Source organism: Ruditapes philippinarum, unplaced genomic scaffold, assembly GCF_026571515.1.
Source record: "Ruditapes philippinarum isolate M1 unplaced genomic scaffold, ASM2657151v2 ctg3610_1_1_1_1, whole genome shotgun sequence".
NCBI lineage: Eukaryota > Metazoa > Mollusca > Bivalvia > Venerida > Veneridae > Ruditapes > Ruditapes philippinarum.
This window is the reverse complement of record NW_026866660.1, coordinates 69,103-93,046: the sequence shown is the minus strand read 5'-3', so window position 1 is coordinate 93,046 and position 23,944 is coordinate 69,103. Positions and strand designations below refer to the sequence as shown.

The window sequence follows — 23,944 nt, the reverse complement described above, 5'->3', positions numbered from 1 at the left end:
GTCCTTTAGTGGTCTCCGCAACTTATTTGCGGGCTCGCGACGCCAACGCGAATCAGCAAATAAGAACAGCAATTATCTTAAGGCCATCCGAAATAACGGTAATATTATTAGTTATAAAGATTGTTGACAGGTTATATGGCCCTATATAAACGGCTATTTGTAAATATGACCGAGCCGCTAGGCGAGGGTTATATTGCAAACAGCCGTTTATATACGGCCATATAACATGTCAACAATCTTTATAACGAATTTATAATACAGCAAGCATCATTTTTAGAGGAATAAAGCGAGATTTCTTTATAAATCGACAGCAGCCGTGTATATAAAGCTATATAAACGTCACGATTATCCAATGAAAAGCGACGTTACAAACGTGCAGTATTATAATAATATTTGTCCGACGTTATTGACGGCACGTTCAACTTTATGACGATCTGTCCAAAATTTTATATTAAATATATTTTTTATTCAATTTGGCTGAAAACCAATTATGCCTCAGAAATGCTATCAATTTTATTTCTCTACACATGTTATTGTTGAAACCTTCTTACAGTTCCAAAAATGACTCATTTGCCATTTGAATAAACTGTCTTTTGCTTCTTCTGCTCTGTTGACAATTAACAAGATTATAGTGAATTTATATTAAGAATGGAAGTCAAAATTCTTCTTTGTCTACATTTTGTCTTCACGACTCATTATTGAACATTTGGCGCTACTGTGTAGTTGTTCAGTATTTAATATTCTCTAAATCCATTGTCTAAACATTACAAAACACATGTTTGACCTTTCTAAAGAATTTAAGAAACTGAATTGGTCATAATGTGCTTTAAAAACACATATCTTTTAGATACATTTTTCATATATTTGAACTTTCACTGTCAGTTATGGACTGTTTTGGAAGCGGTTTAAATTATTAACTTGCGCGCGAAGTTAGCACGATATAGTATTAACTTGCTTATTTAGCTACTTCGATTTTGTTTATACTGTAGAATGTATAAAACCGATTGTCGATGAAAGTGGAATGCACTTATTTTCATTACATTAGTCTACTTATACACTTTTTTATGTGTATATCAACCTTGAACCTGCGCATACATGTATATAAGTCAAAGAAAGATACTGGCATTGAAACAAGACTACAGTTAAATATTAAGCATGAATTTAGATCAAAGCTGAACAACATGGAATTTACGAATCCTGCATTTTGCTCACTAGTAATCTTGTTACCTGCTGCTAGTGTATTTGAACTTGTTGTTCCACCATCTGGCTTAGCTGTAATATAAAGTGTGGGAACAATTTAACAAATACATTTTTCTATTAATGCATAGCTTAATAAGCTGTTTATGTTTAGTTGTATAACTCTGAAATGCATATACATAATGTAACATCAATATGTTGCTCTTTCATCATTTTCTTATAAAAAATATTTGAAATTATTTGTTACAGATTCTTTTTAGCTATATCAATTTTTCTCCATTGATAGTTCTAGTTTAAAGTTACTCTCCCGTGCAAAACGCGCCTTCTTTGGTATATGGAACCTTGGAATGACTACAGATGGAATTTGAAAACAACCGAGAATATAGACAGTGTCAACCAAATAGCTCCCAGTAAGATAGTACAAATTTAAATCATGTAAAGAACACATATTATGTCCGCATATATTGAAAGAGTTCATGTTCCAGATAAATAACATAGAAGGGTTGCTATCGAAATAATAAAATATGCAAATGAAGATCATACGAGGGTTGTTCAAAAAAGTATAAGGACTGCAGTTCTACTATTCACATATTTCAATTAAACTGCACATTTTTACAAGAAAATAATATCGGGACATATCCTCTATATAAAGTGAAAGAATCAATAAGATATGTTTTGAAATTAAGAGTATATGAACAGCCCACGTATATACATCAAAGCGTCGTAATAATATTGTTTATTTTTCTTCTGGTAAAAATACAGCCAACCCCGGCATTTATGAATCAAAACCATTAGAAAAGCAAAAGTAGAACAGCAAATCATACATAAAATCGGATTAATAATTTTGAATGAAAAGCAATCATGCAAGGAAAACAAATTCAAGTAAATACACTTAATGTAGAAAATATGTGCTAAAATATCTGTGTCACGGTGATTGAAATCGTCCAAAAAATAATGAATCATCCGTGTTGAAGCAAAAGTTTTATGGATGAGCTTCAATTGACAATTTACTCATTTATTTTTTTACCATATTAATCGGACAAGTGTGATACTAGGAAGGTCAGACTACTATTCCCTCTTAACAGTTCCTCTAACTCTTATGTATAGTCTGCATATGGGTAGACTGCTACATGTCTTTAAGTTTTGAGGTAAAGCCTTCATTCTTGAGGATTTATTTATGAATAAAATCATGAGTGACGAAAAATGAAACAAACACAATCTAGAATTTTGCAGGGGTGTCATGTCACATGTTCCAAAAGATATATAGAGGATTTTTGTTTAGTTCAGTGTAAGATCAGAATATATTTCACCGAGTGAGCACCAAAAGGTATATTTCACGAGTGGCGCAGTCTATAATTATATAAACAAATTTTATTTTTAATATATGCAAAGAAACGTTTTAAAAAAGACATAAAAGCTAATACTGAATGAAAAGTGCGCCAAATAATAATACAACGTGACGTCGTAAATAACGTCACGTCATTCAGTTGGTACCCATTACTGTGCACGCTGGCATTTCACTTAAACACCTTAATGGGTTTAAACTTAAAACAGTGAAATTATACCAAAGTGGTATGTAGTCGTCCGTCTTTCCGTGCATTCGGTAGTCTGTCCGTCCACAAACTGGATTCTGTGATTACGTAAAATGTACTGAAAATGTTTCTATGAAATCTGATATATGAATAGATTGCAATCTGAAGATTATGCAAGTTTTTTTCCTTTTATTTCTGTTGAAAGCTTTGGTTGCTATGGCAAGAAATAGACTGAAAATATGGAAAATGTGACACAAAAACTAAATCCTGCGGTGACGCGAAAAAGTTCTAAAAATATTTGTACAAAACTTAAAATATGGATAGATGGCAGTATTGAGATTATGCACATTATTTTAATGTTGACATAAAGGAGTAGGTTGAGTGCTGTTCTACACATTAAGAATCGGCCACCTCGTCAAGATTACTTATTCAAGTTTTAACTCTTTTTCTGCATAAATAACTTCAAACTTCGAATATATGTTTTTGATTATCAACCACATCATATCTAACAAAGTTTACAACTCTTGCACAAAAAATCTCAAAACTACTCTATTGAACCTAGAATTTCCTTGGAAGGATAACTTTGCATATGTCTTTAATGTGTTGTTGAAGTGGTTAAATGTTAAGGACTAATGGAAAAGGTAGGGAATGTTTCAGTAATAACTTCAATCAGAAGTTAATTAGAACTTATTAAAGTGATAAATCTATTGATCACTTACTGACATCAGTGTAGAACCTTGGGTTGTTTTTTGAGGTATACGTGTTCCCATACGGATCTCCACTTACTGTAACATAACACTCAAATGCCAGATTGTTATCCCTATTGGCATCAGCTGCTGTTACGTTGTACTTGATTGAAGCCACTCGTGTATATCCGCACTGGTTGTCACTGACTGCAGTGCCCTCATCAAATGTACCTTGCGGTGGTTGATAGCCAATAAAGTCATCATTCTGAGAAGTTTCCGATGTTCTATGCCATCGAATAATAGTTCCTTGTAAGCTTCCTATATTTGCTTTACAAGTTAGTTCCAACTCATCTCCTACCTCAGCAGTGGTCATGTCAGATGGCGACCCTCCTTGTACTTTGAAACCATTCTTCTTTACATTTAATGATGTAACTTGTGGTTTTACTAAAAAAAAATTATAACAATAAGAATTATCATACATAAATATGTTGATATAAGTTCTGATTTACTATGCAAACAGTAAATATAAATATTTTGAAATTAAATATTAGATTATGTTATTATCTTAAGTTTGTTAGTAATGAATAAATTGCGTTCATTAAAATCATCAACACGACTGCACGTCCTAGCAAATCTAATTAATTGAGAAATACACACCCCATATGATGTAGCATGAGGTACATCTCCATATAAATGTGGGTAGTTAACAATATAGAAATGAAAATCATCTCTTTTCTCTTTAAAATCGTGCTAATGACATGTGACATTTAGTCGACTTTGCGATGATTTCGCTCATGCGCTACTTTTTTATCCGGACATTGATCACAACGATTCTTTTATTATTATTAATTTGACATAAAAATTAACTTAATAAATAAAGAAGAATATGCACCGACACACACATACATTATATGGCCAAATGAATCCTACTAAATGTATTTGAAAAGATGGATGAACTTTAAATGGAATATTATGTATTCATAAGGATACCATATTATAATTTTAAGTTATTAATTGCAAGTTATAGAAAAATGAAGAATTGCAAAATACACAATTTTGCTTATGATAATGACTGTACTAATCATTATCGAATTGTCTTTCTGTTTCAACGAAGTCATGATAATTGCAGGTACACATAATAAAACACCCCCTTTTGAAATAGCTTATTGCTCTTTTAAGCATTGTTTGTTGAAAACGCTCTTAGAGCAATTCACAAATATATTACTTACAATTAAAGTATTTTTGTTCACTAAGGATGCATTTATACATATTTAAAAAAAAAAAAAAAAATTACTTGTTAATTAGTAAAGTAAGAATACCTAATAACCTTTTTATCTGTGATAATGAACTTTACTCTGTTACACCTACTGATACAACATATTTATATATCGATGGTTTGAAAATATAAATGAAGCAAACGTTTTCTATTATTCTTATAATATTAACTTAATTAGTCTATAAGAATTGTTTAAGTTTGATTGTGCTTAAAGCTATAAGCTCTCTCTATAAACATGATAAAGACCCTCAAATAAATTCCCGGATCCAACCAGTACTAAATAATGCTTGTGGAGTTTCTTGCTAACAGCCTCCCCTTTATGGGATGTGAATCCGCACGGTTAACAGTACGTAGATTACAAGTCCGATGATTTAACCACTCGACCATGCTGCCTCTTTGTATTTAGGTTCTAAACCTTTTAGACAATCTGATATTCCTATGTCATGAGCCAAGAAATAGACAGTTTACACTTTACATCACTCGGTATATACAGACGAGGGGCGTCCGTGACCGAGTGGTTAAGGTTGTTGACTTCAAACCACTTGCCCATCACCACTGTGGGTTCGAATTTCGACACGGACTTTGGATTCTTTCATGTGAGGAAACTATCCAGCTAGCTTACGGAATGTCAATGGTTCTACTCAGGTGCCCGTTCATGCCTGAATAATGCAAAGAAGGGCACTTGAGGTATTCCTCCACCAGTAAAGCTGGAACGTCGCTATATGACCTATACGGTGTCAGTATGACGTAAAACTCAAACAAACACACAAATTGTACAAACGAAAGATCTAAACTGGATTTTCCTTTTACAAACAATATCTTGCATTTTGTACTCAATCTTGCTTTAATTTTAAAGTGAAATGACGATAGAGAACGAACGAAGTAAACCTTACCAAAGGCCGAAAAAGTAGCATTCATGTCAGTTGAAACTAAAGTTCCTTTTGTAGGGCTTTCAATTACAGTTCCTTTCGTGGAACTTTCATACAACAGTGAACATCTATAAGCTCTGGCATCATCACAAACTAACTTCTCAATGCTCATTGACAATGTAAGATACGTGTTAGCAGGTGTTGTTAAATCCCATGATCCTCCAGCAACATAATTTTTTGCACTTGCATTGATACCTGGACTCAATGTAGGGCTCTCGGTTTGTCCTAATTCCATTTCCGCTAATGTCTTCCATTGAATAGGGTCTTTCTCCGCATTGGTAGTTGAAGAAACTTGTCCGATTTCGATATTGTGCAAAGTTTTAATGTCTGTTTCTGTGATATTACATATCATTGTTAAGGTGCCTGTACTTCCTAAAAGCACTCTCTCCTTAGAAATTGAAAATCTCACACCAGTTACTGTAATAGCAAAAACAACATTTTAAAACAATAATTGAAAAGGAATGCACACAAAACAAATATGTTCGTCAAAGTCTATAAAATAGACCGTGTTATTATATTAATGGCATTTTCAATATGTTTACTTTGGTGCCCATAAACTGACATCCGTGACAGTTTTTTATTTCGTAATTACGTTCAAACAAAACAGCATTTCGTAACAGGAGCCGTCAGTGCGCTCGACTTTTCTCAATGTTTAAATGTGTAAAAAGGGTCTTGATAATAAAGGCATTAAAAAGGGAAAATTTCATTAAAAATACATGACATAATTATGGGTTTTGGAAACAAGTTTTCATGCAGAAAGATGGCCTTGGATAGTGACCTCCATCTAGCATTTAGGGTAATTAAGAAATGATTTTACGTTTTTACAAAATGTTATTCCGTAGTTTCGAATTAAAAAAGAAATGTCAAGAACGTCAATTCAGGAGCACCGTAGTTTACTTTGGTTGATAAAAGAATAATGTTTTTGTTAGAATAAACGACACTTGAAAAGGCAATTTTAATAAACATAACATATTCAATTCAATTCAATTCAATATTTTATTAGGCATATAAACATTATATACAGTTTTTGCCTAAATGAATATATTAGGCGGCAACACATATCATGAGAAGAGTATGTTATATACAAAGAATGATGATAAATGTCAATTATAATATATATGTATATGGAAACACTCTTATTTATACATTTCAATTCGGTAGCACATAAATTTATTTGCAAGTGACTACTACATTGTCCGATAAAATATTTCGATTACTGGGTCGTATAATTTTAAACATGTATTATACAGGATCGGTACATGTTATCAGGCCACACAAAAAAAATTATGTGCTTTACATGCAAAAAAAAGTAATACAGTATTACATTTGAACTTATATAAATCTAACCAGTAAACGCAGTGCGTTTTATATTTGGTAAATATATAAATTTTATTAACTTATTTAAAACATTCGACTGTTGTGTAGTTAACAAAGTTTTAAATTTCTGAGACGTTGGCCAATGGCAATAATATTTAGGGAGACATGCATTTCTTATATCGCTCGATAATACATATGATTTTGCAAGTTACTAAATTCTCAATCACAAATAAAACACGTATCTGTACATAATTATTTGTATAATTATAACAGTTTAAACAGGTGGTAAAGGAAAAACTTCCATATTAAAAAAAAATACTTTTTAAAAATATTTCGGGGGCGTCACGCGAGCATGTTCAAGTGTTAATGTGGATAAGGAAATTTATTACCTCTACTTATTCATAAATAAATCTCTAAAAAAAATAAAAAATAACGAACCCCAAAAAACGCAAAAAACCCAAATGAAATATGCAGGCTGGGTTGTTTGGGCCTTTCATGGGAGGAAAAGGAAAGCCCCAGGCCCCCCCCTTTAGCAGAACCCAACTTTTTCATGGTGATATTTAATTTTGATTAAAAAACACCCGAATGTGTTCAAAACCCGTTACAGGGAAAATTTCAAGGGTTCCTTTCGTATCTTTTTTAAAAGGGGGAAAGTTGTGTTTTTTTAGTATTTACTTAGTTTTCCGTTAACGAAAAACTATTTAACTTGTTAGTAAAGGACGCTGATTTCCATGCGCTTATTATCTAAGTATGCCAGCATTTACCTTACTATCTATTTACATCTTATTCACATTGTTTTGATTTGCATTCGTAAAATATTAAAGTATGGTAATATTATCTACCTTGTAATTGCAAATGTAATATTTGATATACATGTAAAACAGGCATTGTGTTTTTTTTACAATGTGTTGCTTTTCAAGTTATGTAAATTAGCATTGATTGGTCCATCTTTCAGATAGATTGTATATTGAAAGACTGACCATATACATTTTTATGATAGAATGTGACTTTGGTTTGGTGTTTCTGAAATAATAAAACTAGTAATGCCATAGATGAATTGAAGTTTCTCTTTCATGACAGCGGACATAACTTGAAAGTGTTTAGTTATGCCAAGTGTCCTAAAAACTTGGTTACTGATTTTGAAATGTCTTTTGGGTATATTCAAGTAAAATGTATTTTGGAAATGTCTATATCAAAGATAAATAATAATTATAATAATAAAAAATGATATAGATATTGTTGTAAGTTCGGTTAGAGGTTTTAAGATTTATATGATAAAATATTATCTGATATTGATACTATCAAAGTAATACGCACACTTATAAAAGGAAAACCGTGTCTAAGTTTTTGTTTATGTTAACTGGTAGTAAACTATTCAAACTATGCATTTAAGTCAAGCGAGTATTTAAAAGAATACTTTGGGTCGTCAAAATTACTTAAAATTCTGTACTATTTTTTTCTATTTCTATACATTTTTCATCTTGCAGGTTTGTTTTTTTGAATTCTCAAAATGCGTATGTATTGGAAACTTATGTTTAAATAATTATTTCAGAAAACGAGCTATTTATGAGGCTGTGCAACCTTTCCTTGCCGTTTTTTTCTCCTATTTTCTATAGATATAAGACAACGCTCCCTCGAAGTCATGTTATTTGATCTGTTGGCTACATGCTTTCCAAAGAAAATTGCTATGAACCAGAACCAAAAAATGTAAACAGTACATCTATTATAAAGGATTTTTGTAATATTGTTTGTCTTGGCAAAGAAATATCTGCATGTTTTAAATTATTGAAAAACTTTGCAATTGTATTCGTTTGAAGTTTTTACGAAAAAAGATGAATTGACTTAAAGTTTAAGAGAAGAAAATGTCGGACATAATTAATAGGTGATCCCTAAAGACATCTGTTTATTTTTGAAACAACCCAATTCTTTTTCACTTTATATTTGTGTTATAATTATTATGTCACATCAAAACAAAGAATCCATTTCATAACAAAATGCGACAAAAAACGTGTCAATTATGGGAAAATCGTCAAATCATTTTTAACATATTAACATTACCATTTTATTCATTTACACATTTTAAAGTTTGATAACTTATTGTTATAAGCTTTGATGTAGATAAATTGTAAGTTTGATAACCATACATGAAAATACGGGTTAAGTGTTTAAACAGAACTATCTTGTCGCGTATCAAACAGATAAAAATGATAAACAAAGTGTATATACATGTATGTATGGGTGATAAAACTTAAGTTGAAGGGAAAATCGGTACCGGAAAATGTCTCTTATAACTATGAAGATAAAAACAAAACCAAATTAAAATCTCAAAATCACAGACCATTGCAAACCATTAAATTAGTATACGCTTAGACTTTGAACTAACTAAATGTACATATTTTCATTTATCAGCAAAGGAAGCGATCAATAAACGAAATGGGCGAGCAAATATTTTGTTTCCATCTCCTACCTATGAGTAATGCATATATTTTCTTTACTTCATTGAAAAAAAAACACCAAAAAAAAACAACAACAACAAAAAACAAAATAAAAAAAAACAATTGAATAACCATTTGAATAACGAATGGTTCCGTAGATGATACAAACAAATACAATTTATTCTTTCAATTTAGAAATACAAATATAACATTTTTAAATAAGTTTAATTACAATTATTCATTTGGCCCTTATGTATGATCTTAAATTTTAAGATACATACCTAGCTTTATGCGTGACCTATGACGGATAACATTTGTTGCCAGTAATTTCGTAATGGCAAAGTAATTGATTAAAACTTTGATACTTCATTTATGTCTTTGTTCTCTTCGTGAGACCTGAAACTACTAATATGTCTTTGCGACACATGGTAAATATTTATGACATGAAAATCAGGCAGGGGTGACACGATTCCGAACATACTGACTGATGGAAGTACAAGACGATTCCAATTATCAAAGGGGTGATACCTTTATTCTTAAGAATGGAATTTATAATGTTCAACGAACGCGTATTGATGTTATGTTTCATTATACTTTTAAATAGTTGCGTAGTTACCTATAATCGCTTAATGGAAATATACGAAAGCCTAATAGTATCATGGTACATTTAATAAAAATGCGTCATTATTCAATAAAAACACTTAATAAAATGACTTAGACAAAAAAGAGGCGTATCTACGCGAAAAAAGTGGTAATAACGCAATTCTGGAGCTATAACGCGAAACAAAAGGCGTTGTGATGCTTATCTATGTCATTTGATTACCGTTAATGCCTTTTTACGTTATCGCGCACTTTGTTTCACATTATAAAGTCTTTGTTTTGCTTTTATATGTTTTTTTTTCCTATAAACTCCTTTTGTGTGGGTTTAAATGTTTTATTTGTTTGCGGTACCACGCCTCTTGTAAGTTATAACAAATTTATTCACTTTATTATGCTTATTTTTTGACAATATACCACCTTTTCTTTACCTTATGGCGTCTATTGCTGCGCATTTAAACGCCTTTCTTTCCGCGTAATTATGCTTTTATTTAGAGATGAATACTTGGTTGCTGCTCGCCATTATGCGATAATGTCTGAAGATGAACATAATGGCCTAGAAGCTGCTTTTCAGCTTTATATCATTAAAGATATATTATGCTTATCTTTGAGTAAAAATTTTTAAATCGAAGAAATTTATTAAAAACCTGAGAAAGTCTTACTGAATATGTCTAATTTAAATAAAAAGTGAATAATAAACTATATTGGAAGTCACGTTCTGTAATACAGGACAAATAAAGTTGGTCTTTTCTTTAAAAAAACTGCCATTGTTTTACCCACTCTATATATCCATATTGTAATGATCTATGTATGTACCGTTTTAAACATGACATTTTAACTTTGTTTGAAGTCAAAACATGTTTATTTCATATTTACTAAGAGACTGTTTAGCAATTATCAATATCTTATGATATCAAATTTGAGCATAGTATATCTTTAATCTTTTGTAAAAAAATGTGTAATACAATGTTCTCTCTGTACCTATGTTGACTCAGACAAAAGGAGTTCGTACAATTTTTAATTTCCAACTTTTTTTTTTTTTTTTTTTTTGGTGTAGCATATATTTAACCATCGTTCTCAAATACTTAAACTAGTCTTGAACTTTGCTAATGTGATGAAATAGTTCTTAGACTATATAAAATCATGGGGGAAGGGAAATAAATTAAACACAAAACCCCGGACAAAAATGTATCGGATTAAAGTATTTGTTTTGGGTTTTTGTGAAAAGCGTTTTTTTTTTATCTTGCACCCAAAAATTCTTTTTATATTGCCCTTTTAAATTTCTACTGTTGTTTTTTTTTTGATTTTGAAAAATTCAAAGTTCAAAAGCAAAAAATCACGTTATAAAATTTTAAGGCTATTGTTGCTATCAGTGCTTTTGTAAAAAATGGAAGATTTCAACGTGAAAGATTGATTCGGAAATTTTACCGAGAAAAGGAACTTTTAATTTTTTTTTTTTTAAATTTGAATTTAAAAAGAAAAAGTAAAAAATTTTTTTTGGGAGTAACAGGTTATAAGGGGTAAAAACATATTTTAAAAAAAAGAAAAATTTTATTATTTAAGTTCAAAAAACGATCGACGAAATTATAAAAATTTTTAATTAAAATTTTGTTAAAAAAGGTTCAAAAAACAAAAAATACATATACCCATATTGAAACAGGATGACGCAACAAATAAAAAATTACTCCATCTTTCACTTTTCATCATCGATGTAAATAAAAAAATGAATTTAAAACTTTTTCGTTGTTATCTTCTACATTGCAAAAGTAAAATATTTATTATGCATATTGAAAATAAAAATTTAAGTTTTACCGGGGGGTTGAGCATATCGATATCCTTAACTAAAAATATAATTCTTTTTAAAACTATAAACAAAGATTTTATCAAACGAAGGGAAATTTTACACAAAAAACGCAAAAACACGTTTTTTTTTAGGGGTGCCGACGTATAATTTTATCTAATTTTCCAGAAAAAAGAAGCTATTTTTTTATATCTTTTTGTAGTTAAAATTAATCACCCCTTTATTTCATTTTAAAAAAATTTAAAGATTGCTCAAAAACCTTTATCTGGTTCTGTAAAAAAAAATGGCAAATCTTTTTGAGCTCTAATTTGGAAAAGTCCCCAGTTTTTCCTTCGTTGACCCCAAAAAAAAGTAAAAACCCCAAAAAAGAGTCCTGTTTTAATGCCAGATTAAAAAAATAATTATAAAAATAGAAAAAATCCATTTCCTGAAGAATTATTTAAATATGGTAAAATGCAATTTTTTACCCGATTTTTTGCGAGAATATTTTTTTGGTTTTTCACATACAAACTCACATGGTTCGGCTAGTTATGAAAACTGTCAGCGGGTATTTTGAACTGAAACTGTGGAAAGATGAATCCCCCCAGTTTGCTATGTTAGAATTTTTTCTTGGGTACGTAAGACAAAAATTTTTTTTATTGTTTTGGGGGTTTTAAAGTTTATTAGAAATATAGTAAAATTAAATTGTGCTTTCCCCAGTTTTTGCCTTTAAATTTCAAAAATTTCCCTTTTAATAAATAATAAAAAGCTTGTATAATACCAGATACACCATTCCCAAACTGTTTCCTGTTTTTTTTATTCCCGAAAAAATATCATGAATTTTACCTATCCAATTGCTATTTAATTACATGATTTGGGTCAACTTTTTATATGTTACTTTTTTTTTTAGCCCTTTTTACACAGAAAAAATCATATAAGGAATCTTTTTTCATTTAAAAAACGTTAAATTTTTTTTTAAATCAGTTTTTGGAATGAATTCCTTTTTATGGAAAGAAGTAAAATTTTTTCTTTTTCTAATCCCAATTGCTAAGCGTTGACCCAAAAATAAGTTTACATTTTAAAAATTTAAATAAAAAAAGCCGTTTTTTATATCTTTGCCCTTGCAACCACATGAAGCATTTCTCATGGCTATCTGAATTATCAAGACACATGCTCAGTTTAGATGTCATCATGTTTTCAAAGAAAGTATGTTTAACAGACAAATGATTTGACATAAATATAATGCAGTACAAATTACAGCAAGATTATCTACTATAATATACTTAAAGTAAATACTGTTGGTCAAAGGAATCTAAAGTTATTGGGCGGACATTTTTTCTTAGTCAAGGCCCCTGTGACCTTGATTTTTGATCTGACAAACTCCAACTCAATAGGGGTCATCTACTCATCATGATCAATATATATATTTTTACTAAATATGAAGACTTTAGGTTAAAGGAATCTTTAGTTATTTGGCGGACAACGTTTTTTCATAGTCAAGGCCCCAGTGACCTTGACTTTTGATCAAGTGACCTCGGAATCAACAGGGGTCATCTAATAATCATGATTAACCTCCATGTCAAATATGAAGACTGTGGGTTTAAGAAATCTGAAGATATTGGGCGGACAAACTTTTTCTAGTCAAGGCCCCTGTGACCTTGACCTTTGATCCAGTGACCTCAGAATCGAAAGGGGCCATCTACTTATCATGACCAATCTTTACACTTATTATGAATAATAACTCCCCAGAAACTTAAAAAATTGAAAAACCATATCATGAAAACTGAAAAGGAATCAACTAATTAAATGCGACATAGCCTTGTGAAGCTTAGTGTCACATATGTTCAAAATCGATTTATCTTCCAAACAATGTAGGACACTGACTCAGCTTTATTTCGCAAGTCTCCATTGGCTGCCAAAATGTAAAATCAAGCGACTTCCGTTAAGATGGCGGCGTGTTTTTCAGTCTACAAATTTACAATAATTTCTTAGCTATTTAGGACCTTTGATGTGCTGAATAGTCTTTGAATAGTTACGAAGGAAATGTTTTGGACTTTAAACTTCTAGAAGCATGTGAAGATATATTGAACAATTAAATGGTAATAAACATGAATATTTGATGCTCTTTTCTAGTGAAGTGAAATACTGCGAATTTCGTGCGTTATTAACTAAGTCCAAAAAATCGTGGAAAGTGACCGCCTAACAATTACGCTTATTATCTTTTTTGAAAAATATACTTCCTGACAAAAGTCACGATACCTTTATTATGAGCAATATAGATAATATACCAAAAGCTTAAAACAGTAATTAAAGAGATTTATCGTCGTTAGAAGACCTGTTTGCGCCTAAGAAGAATAAATATAACTTCAATTCACGATAATCGTCAAAAGCAACACAGAGTCTATTTCTATTACTAAGTATATTATGGAAGAAATACAGTAATTATTTTTAAGAGTAAGTATATCATATTAAGATTTTTAATCGATTTGTCAGGTTCTTACTTTTAACCATGGAACTTCGCTGTTCTTTATTTCTTTTCATTAAACTAAGATTGAAAATAAATTTATTCTGATTTCTGATAATTTTAAAGGCTTGTGCTGTAACACTTGTAATAACCCGTAACATTTGTAACACTTACGTGTGGAACTTTTATTTCACTTCAAACACTTGTAACAATGATTTAACAACTATGTAACAACCTTGTAACATCTATGTCATTTTATTCATTCTGATTTCTGACCATTTTAAAGGCTTGTGCTGTAACACTTGTAACAACCCGTAACATTTGTAAAAAATATGTGTGGAAATTTCATTTCACACCAAACTCTCGTAACGCTTGTAACAATGCTGTAACAACTATATAAAAACACTGTTCCATCTTTGTAACCTTATTAATTTCGATTTCTGACCATTTAAAGGCTTTCGCTGTAACGCTTAACACAACCCGTAACATCTGTTACAATTGTACATTGTAACATCTATGTAACCTTATTAATTCCGATTTTTGATCATTTTAAATGCATGTGCTGTAACACTTGGAACAACCCGTAACATTTGTGGCAATTATGTGTGAAATTTTAATTTTATTCTCAACGCTCGTAACATTTGTAACAATGATGTAACAACTATGCAACTACCGTGTAACACATATGTATTTATTCCGATTTCTGATCATTTAAAAGGCTTGTAACAAATTTGTAACTATTATGTGTGGAAATTTTATTTTACTCCAAAATAAAACACTTGTAACAATGCTGTAACAACTATGTAACAACATGGTAACATATATGTAACCTAATTAATTCCGAATTATGACAATTTTAAAGGCTTGTGTTTCGAAAACAATTGATCTTTAAATTGTCATTTATTAAGTTATGTTTTCTTTACTTTATGTGTTCTTCTAAAACCTGTTCTCCCTTTATGTTCACTTCACCTTTTCTCCTAGGAAATATATTCGGGATATTGTTAATGGAATGCATTGGATTCTAATTATTAACATCTTTGGCATGATTGTGACAGCGCGCTTTTTGTTGTTTATAACGTCAATCACAATGAATAAATTTCCAGGCACCACTATCAAGCACTCTTACTCATGTACATGGACATTTTCCCTATTACTGAACATGCTGGATCTTCTACACATTGCTACAGATATTATTCAAACATTCTCGCTGTCCCTTCACAAAGGAATGAAGTTTAAACAACATTAAATATCCATATAGACGAATCCATCCATGTTATGAGTGCTTCATGCAAAACATATTTCTTACTCATATAGTCATTGCTATTCTCACCAAAATGGTGTGCATTCAATGGCTGCACATTCTTCTTACTTAATCAAGAAATTTTTACTCGAATCCTGGTCCATCATTGTCCACTACGTCGTCTATGTCTTTGGATCTCGTAAGTCTAATGTCGCCAAGTTCCTGTTCATCTGTACTACAATATCATGTCCAAAGCAGACTTGGCAAAATAAAAATTCTAACCAGTGAATTTAGTATGTTTGATGTTCTTGTGTTTTCACAAACGTTGCTTAATCCTAATGTGTGGTTCCAATTCTGATATATCTATACCAAGTTTTTCATTCTCCAGAAAGAAATGACAGGATTGATGACAGTTATGGTCGAGTTTCTGTATACATTAAGAATTCACTATTTTGCAAACGGCGTTGGGATCTCGAGACTAGAAATATAGAATGTGTATGGGTGGAGCTTTTATTATCTCAATCTTAACGTTTTTTGTTAGGTACTTTTTTCCACCTCTAATGCAGATGCACATTATACAACTATTATCGAACACTCTCTTAACTTCGCAAATGAAACAAATATAACATACATGTATATAATTGTAACTGGTGACTTTAACTTTAATCCATCTAATCCGACATTATCACGCAAACTTCTTTCAATTTGTAAACAATTTCACCTTGAACAACTAATAAACGATCCTACACATTTTATCGAGTCGTCAGCATCTGGTTTAAATCTTTTTCTTGTTTCTTGCAGTCACCGAGTTTTAACATCAGATGTTGGGGAATCAGTTTTAGACTAACATATTCGCTGCCACTGCCCTGTTTGTGCTCTTTTTTCCTTTCCTAGACCTAAATCAGGACCTGACTGGGATCAATATATAAACACCGATATAGATAAACACGCAACAAAATTCTCGAACTGTCAAAGGAGTACATACCTATAAGAACAAAAATAGTAAAACCGACTAAAGCAGTATGGATAACGACACAAATCAAACAGCTTATTCGTAAACGAAACAATTTTATTACACAGCCAAACAAACCCAAAATCCGTTGCACTGGCACTCATTCAAAAATACGTAATTAAATCATCTCACTTATTCACACGGCCAAACGTAATCACATCCAGAAACTTGCAGACTCTCTTGCATCAGACAACACATCACAGAGACTGGTGGAAACTCATTAAATCATTCATATCACCGACTGAAAAGCAAACAATTCAAGCACTCTCTCACCCAGTTACTGAAAGATTTTCATATGATAACAAATCAAAATCCGACTTATTGAACAACTATTTCGGCAACCAGTCTTCTCTAGAAAGACAACTATGATAAAGAAGTTCCTGACGATTACTTCGAAAAGCCTATGAACACTCACTTCAATAAGTAATACAACTCAAGATGTTGAAGATGCTTTCAAACATGAAGCTTCTATAGTTGTATCTGGTACTACTAAACTTTTGTCTTATCATGAGCTGCAACGAGAGGTCTAATGGGAACCTCTTTAGCCGATACAGGAAACGATTTTCATAGTCTTCGCTACATTACTCCTCCAATTTACTCCCTGAATAGATTCTCTTCTTTTCCTTTTCTTATAAAATAAAGTTTCTTTGTGTATCTCAAATTAAGAAATTCTGAAAATTTATACATTTATAAACACGAAAACTATTTCTTCTAATCTATTAAGTCCCTATTCCTATATCTTTTAGATAAAAACTTCTACTCAATGCCCGTTTATATTTGTAGGTCGCTTATTTGACATAGTGACGAATCTTCTTCATTTTGTTTTTAAATCTACTAGTATTTCTACCTAAAATTTAATGTTTCAAACATTTTCAAAACCCGACAAATTTATGGTAATTATTCCGATTTCAGGAAAAGTCCTTTATAAGCATTTTATGCTTTCGGATCTGATCCTATTTCAGCATTGTATTATTTTATTATTGTATGTAAATCTTGTATGTGCAAATGTCCGAAATAAAATATGTTTAAACTTATGGTCCCCAAACTGATATACCCTCCTTTCACATAATTTTATTTTCTTGATTTGAAAAATGAAACTTTAAGATCGAAAGAGAGAAATTAAGATAAAAACAGACCAGATATTGTCCATATAAATAGCTACTCCACATTGTCTTCACAGAGTTAAAGTATAAAGCTTATCAATTTTTAAAGATAAGTACTCTTACTTTCTCTGTTTTCACTGACAATTCAGTCAAGTCAGTATTTTATTGACTTTTATTACATTTTGGCTACACATTAGCTATTTGTAAAAATGTTAACCATTCTTTTTATAAAGTTTTTATCTGCAGCATTTGAAAATTATCAAACTATATAAACTTATATTTATACTAATAATTCAAAATTCACACATAAAATCACGTAAGAGTACACTTGAGCTCATTTCCGTTGAGCGTTCTACAACAAATTATACACTTAACATAGAGTATATTTTTCTTGCTCTCCATAGCAATTACTTTGACTCTTAAATCTTCACAATGTATGTTTTATTGAGTCATAAGTCGATGTTTCAAATGTGCCTAGTTGAAGACCTTCGTAATTCGATATTCTGAAAGTAAGACCATTACAAGATATTTAATTTTCACAAATATCGACCTAATTATATGGGGAACTTATGAAAACTGATTCAGTCTAATTCATTCATGCATTAATCACTTGAAACTTGGTGAATAGCTACCTTTTATTTCATAGTGTGCGTGTTAAGATTAAATCGTTAGTACATGTAATTCGACATTATGCATACAGAATGTTAAATTGCTTTCAAGCTTAATTTGCTGTCAGAATGTTCCATTTTTATATCAAAAGAAATAACATACGCAAGTACGGATAGAGCTTCTTTCAAAAAGGTCTCTGAAGCTTTCTTACTTTATTCATGCAATTTTTGATCCATTATTATATGTATATGTAAATGACTTAATCAGAAATTCAAAAATAAACTTTGTTAAGTAAATAAATTAAATTATAAAAGGAGCACAAAAACAATAAATACAAAAATGAAAGATCGCATAATTTGAATTGCTCACGGTAAAGATTGTTGAAAACCTGATTCTGGAACAGCCTGTGATCTTCCTTAATACAAAAAAGAGAATATTTATATATTAACAAATTGAATATAGTAGACCTGATTTGCAGAATAACTTCTCTGCAGTTTCGCGTCATTAATTCAAATCATTTTATTTTGAATTGTAGAATATGTTACGTCCTAAATCTAGGATTATATTAAGAATATTCATTAAACTTTAAGGCACATTATGCCTCAGAAATCCATTTTTTAATTCTTTAGAAATGGTGAAACACGTCTTTAAAAAATATTAATATATCTAGAGCGTGTTTGATGTTTATCAACTGAAGAAAGTAGCGCAAAATGTGCAATAATGTATCCTAAAGGTAGTAAATTGTAAACAATACAGTGTTTTGACTTCCATTCAAAATACTAATTTACCATCACTTTACAAATTTTCACTTAGAAAATGATGTAAAAGGTACCTCATTTCTATATGGCAAATGTGTTTAGAAACTGTAAAAAGATACCAACGATAAAACATGAAATATTTGAGAAATAAAATTGATAGCACTTCTGAGGCACAATGGGCCCTTAAAACGACACGAAACTGAAAACTTAACTATCATCATATATCTAATTATTAAAGATATTAAAATACCTTATGTTTGATATACGTATACACTTCAATGAATACATTCTGCAAAATGGTACAGTCATATATAAACATGAATTAAATATCTTGAAGCAGGTCAAAGGGGGACCGTAAAATATCATTATTGTGCAGAAAACAAGTGTATTATTGTTTTCATCTATTTACCATGCTTGTTTTGATGGCGTCATTATATGTAACTAGTTTTATTTATAGCTTTCATGAATCTAAGAAAATAAAGCATACATGATGAAAATAACATATACTTTCTATAATTTTGAAAGATATGTTGTACAATAATTATGGTTATTACATAGCTTAAATTAACTACCTTTTAAGATGACCTTTCTGCGTAGAACAAGAGTTACAACAATTCCTACAGTCAAAATGCCAGTTGATGTCCCTACAATTATTCCGAGTGGCATGTTTTTCTCATTTTCCTTAAGTTCCGCATTAAGGGTCTGGACTGTAAGTATAGTAACTGATTTTGAAAATGAACAGTTTTGCAATGAGTGAGTAATATTTGAAGTAAATAATCATTCTATATCTAATTGACTTGTTTGTAATTTAATGGTTAGTGTCAAGTCACTTCACAACAAAATAACACATTTGGTTTAAAAATATTTTATTTCGAACATTTTGTACAAACAAAATTATCATACAATATTGAATAACAAAATACAATGCTGAAAAGGATCAGATCCGAAAGCATAAAATGCTTATATAGGCCTTTTCCTAACATAGAATTAATTACTAGAAATAAGACGGGTTTGAAAATGGTTGAAATAAACTGAAATAAAAAATAACACGTTTAAAATGTGTGGCGCAGCAATGGGATTCTGTGTTCATGTTGTAACGTCATATGACTGAGTTGTTGGCGTCGTTGTTGATGAATTTGTTAACACTGTTAAGATGCTTGTAAAACTTGCATTTAATTACATTTCTATTGGAGCATAAACAAGTAATTAAATAATGTTAAATATATATATATATATATATATATATATATATATATATATATATATATATATATATATATATATATATGTTTATTCTAAAACAACACTGTTCGTTCTAACAGACGCGCAAGGCTATTAAAAACAACACCCTGACAAGAATGGGTGTCTACCAAATGCATTTCTAATAATCTAATGATGTATTCAAAGGTTTCGAATAAAATATGCTAACAAATCATCAATAAGGACTTGAAAGATTTAGTGTTTGAACGAAGAGAAATAGCGCTTATCAGTCATGACGACAATATTACCACTTTTTATTACCAGTTTATATCTATAGGTAAGTGCTTCAGGTATCTACATTTAGGACGTACCAAATGGCAAGTTAAATAAGATATTTATTCAAGTATATTTTTATTTAGATAATAAAATTTTCAAGGCGTCTTATACGGTTTGAATCACGGTTCACGAGATTTTGACTGCACCGCAAACTTTGCATATGATAAATATAGGATTTGTACGCACGTGCATTTATATACATGTATATGTGGAATACGTTTGTACGGTCACGTACTTAAATAAAGTTTATGACAAAAATATTTTATATTTTTGATATATTAAATTAAATTAATGTTTTATTGCCATTAGTTAAAATGATTCGACTGAAATAATCATACTAATAGAATTTATCATGAAAATATACCTGTTGTAATTAGTTGTGTCTCAATTGACGTTGATACTGTAGATTGTATTGTAGTTGTTGTTTCTTCTTCTAAAATAAATGCATAATAACAGATACATACATAATAGCATTTATACGATTTAATTTTGTTTGTTTTCATTTGTTTTGAAACTACTCTAAAGAATTTAGATATTCATTACTTGAATTTTTTCAGAATTTATTTGTCTTTAAATAGTATTAATAAATTGATTTCCATCCATGAAGCATATTTATTTGAAAAGAAATAAAAAATGAATTTTGGACTTATTCTTCATATAAAGGTATGTTTATAAACAATTTTAAATTTGAATATTTCAATATACTTCAAAACAACTTACTGACGTCAAAATAGAATCTTGGATTAGTTTGTGTAACAAAGGATCCATAAGGATCTTTATTGACTCTAACATAACACTCAAATACCAAGTAGAAAGCTCTTAGAACATCAGATGATGTTATTTTGTACTGTAAAGACCCAGTTCTGGTATATCCGCACTGATTATCACTGATTGCCGTTCCGTCATCAAATTTACCGGCTGTTGGTCGATACTCATCAAATTCACCAGCTGATGAGGTTCCAGATGATATATTACAACGAATTAATGTTTCTGGCAAGCTTCCAATATTAGCTGTACAATTGAGTTCCAATTCATCTCCTACAGTGTAACAGACACAGCGTCTGATAGGTTGGAAGCTCCTTGAACAATTAAACCATTCCTTCTTGCAATTAACGGTACACGTGGATTTACTGTCAAAGTAAAAAAGAACATACGTTAATGATATTGACCAGTTAGTAAAATATATATGTATGGAGATGCTTAAATGTTAAATAATTAAAACATAATTGTAGATGAAAAGAACAAAATGTGATACTGAAATTAAGTTTTAGAATGTTTGATTATAGAGTAATTTCTTAAGATTGAATGTAAGATAACTATCTATTTAAAGTCATTTCAAATATTTAATATGATTTTTTGTATTCGTTCTAGAATGGCTATGAGTAATAGTCAAAGGAAAAATTACCATAGGCTGAGAAAGTTTCATTCATTTCAAATTTCTTGACAGCTGAAGTGATATTGCTTTTGTAGGCTAATTCACATAAATATTCTCTGGCATCGTGACATTCAAGTTTTGAAATATTCATAGACAGTGTAAGGTATGTTGAAGTAGGTGTTACAGAATTCCAAGCTCCATCGGCGAAATAATCTTTAGTACTTGCCGTGATATTTGCACTTAACGTAGGACTTTCATTTGAAACTAATTCCATGAATGCTAACGTTTCCCAATCAGGGGAATCTGTCCCTGAAAGCATTTTTGACTTGATCCTTCGTATCTGAATCAGGTAGATAGTTTCAACATCTAATTCTGTGATTTCACATGACATAGTTAATGTTCCTGTGCTACCTATTATAACTTGATCTTTGGAAATCGTGAAATTTAAACCAAAAACTTGTACTAAAAATGGAAAGAAATGACATAGGTTGTAGCTTTTCCATAGTCTTAAAATTCATTATAGAAATGCGCTAAACCACAAGAACCGGAGAATTACATTACTCATTAAAATATTACTTTCATTTTATTCAAAACAAACTAGTTTATTAAACATCTAAAATGTCGTTCGTCACACAAATTGAATGACTTGTTATAATCTGACCGCTTGTTTTCACAATTATTTCCGGTCTAGCTACAAACAGTAAAATAGTATAAGGTTAAAGGTCATCAACAAAGAGCAAAGCTCATGGAAAGCAGACCCAACAATGTTCTGTCTCACAAGGCAGCCACATGAGCACAAATCCGGAATGGCCGGAAGGAAAAGAGGAAATGCTATTATAAATTTACCTTTGTAAACCAGCACAATATATTTGCTAGTTCAATATACACGTATATATCACATATCATAACATTTTGTTTAAATCGCTCATCAATGTTATTTCTTTCGTTATACAAACTTAGCTATAAAAAAGTTGGGGGACCAATTTTTACTTGGTACACAGAAAATTGATATGGTTAAAAAGATAATTATGTTTGTTTTCGATAAAAAATTTGCTGATAAAATAACAACAACAGAAACAAAATAAGAGGACGTACCTTCAGTTGCTGTAAGGAAAGCAACTATGCTAAGATATTTAAAAAATCCCATGTCAGAATTTGACATTTTAACACATCAGTTAATTTTCATGAACTCTATTCTGCACATAGGGAAAATATATTTTTTACACAAACGATGTTTGAGATTAATTGTCACGCAAGCTTATTTCTTATACAGCTCCAAACTATAACTCAAGTGGTCTCAATATTGAAACGAAGTTATAAAAAACCTTTCATAATAAAAACGAAAAATGGTTTCAGCAATGAGCCCTAATAATTTCCCTATAGTGATAAAGGTAATTTGAGACACATTAAAACATTGTCAATAATCAGGTTTAAAAAAAGTATTGTGTTCTATCAAGTACTGAATCATTGTTAATTTTATCATGCCTTAATTATAAACAGGGAAGAAAAAAATAGAAAGAAAGAAAGAAGAAAAAATACGGCGGAATACTAAACGGAGTAAATTCATATTATTCATATTTTACATAAATATATATACAATGTATAGTAAACTTAAATATTCATTTTAACTGAGTTTTTTGTCATTATTTATAATTGTTTATCTACAGTTATAATACTTATTATTTGTGCATTTCTCACCAAAGAAAGAATTTATTTTTGGGTAACCATCAAATAAATCTTATCGACATTATTCATGCCAAATGAATATGTAGTTTCTCTGTTCAGTACAAATGGCCAACATATTAATTTCTTTTTGTGGCAATATTTGATGTCTTAAGGTTGTATGTAAGTATATTATAGCAGAATGAAACATGTCTTCGAGGGAAATCTACGAATCTACGAAAATTATGACAGAAAAAATGAAATAAGCGAAAACAAATTGCGTGTCATCGACTTCGTTTTGCGTTATCTGTCCTAAAATAAAAAATGTAATTATGTGGTGTGGTTTGGAGTAGTTTAAGTCAGGTGAAATATATACATGTATAATCTTATGATAGATTTATGAATTTATGGTTGAAGTACGTTATACAGTCCATTT

The 23,944-nt window shown here is 30.4% G+C and overlaps 2 protein-coding genes across 2 annotated transcripts; both read right to left on the bottom strand.

Moving 5' to 3' along the window:
• Positions 1-547: 547 nt before the first annotated feature.
• Positions 548-6,063, bottom strand: LOC132733257 (uncharacterized). Its single transcript, XM_060719861.1, has 4 exons — positions 5,585-6,063; positions 3,449-3,859; positions 1,121-1,272; positions 548-607 (listed from the first exon to the last, which is right to left on the bottom strand). Exons 1-4 carry the CDS (start codon positions 5,970-5,972, stop codon positions 548-550), a joined length of 1,011 nt encoding a protein of 336 aa, XP_060575844.1. The 5' UTR covers positions 5,973-6,063.
• Positions 6,064-19,452: 13,389 nt separating this feature from the next.
• LOC132733264 (uncharacterized) lies at positions 19,453-23,104 on the bottom strand. Its single transcript, XM_060719867.1, has 5 exons — positions 22,942-23,104; positions 21,849-22,308; positions 21,192-21,601; positions 20,836-20,904; positions 19,453-19,642 (listed from the first exon to the last, which is right to left on the bottom strand). Exons 1-5 carry the CDS (start codon positions 23,006-23,008, stop codon positions 19,500-19,502), a joined length of 1,149 nt encoding a protein of 382 aa, XP_060575850.1. The 5' UTR covers positions 23,009-23,104; the 3' UTR covers positions 19,453-19,499.
• Between the last annotated feature and the right edge of the window lie 840 nt (positions 23,105-23,944).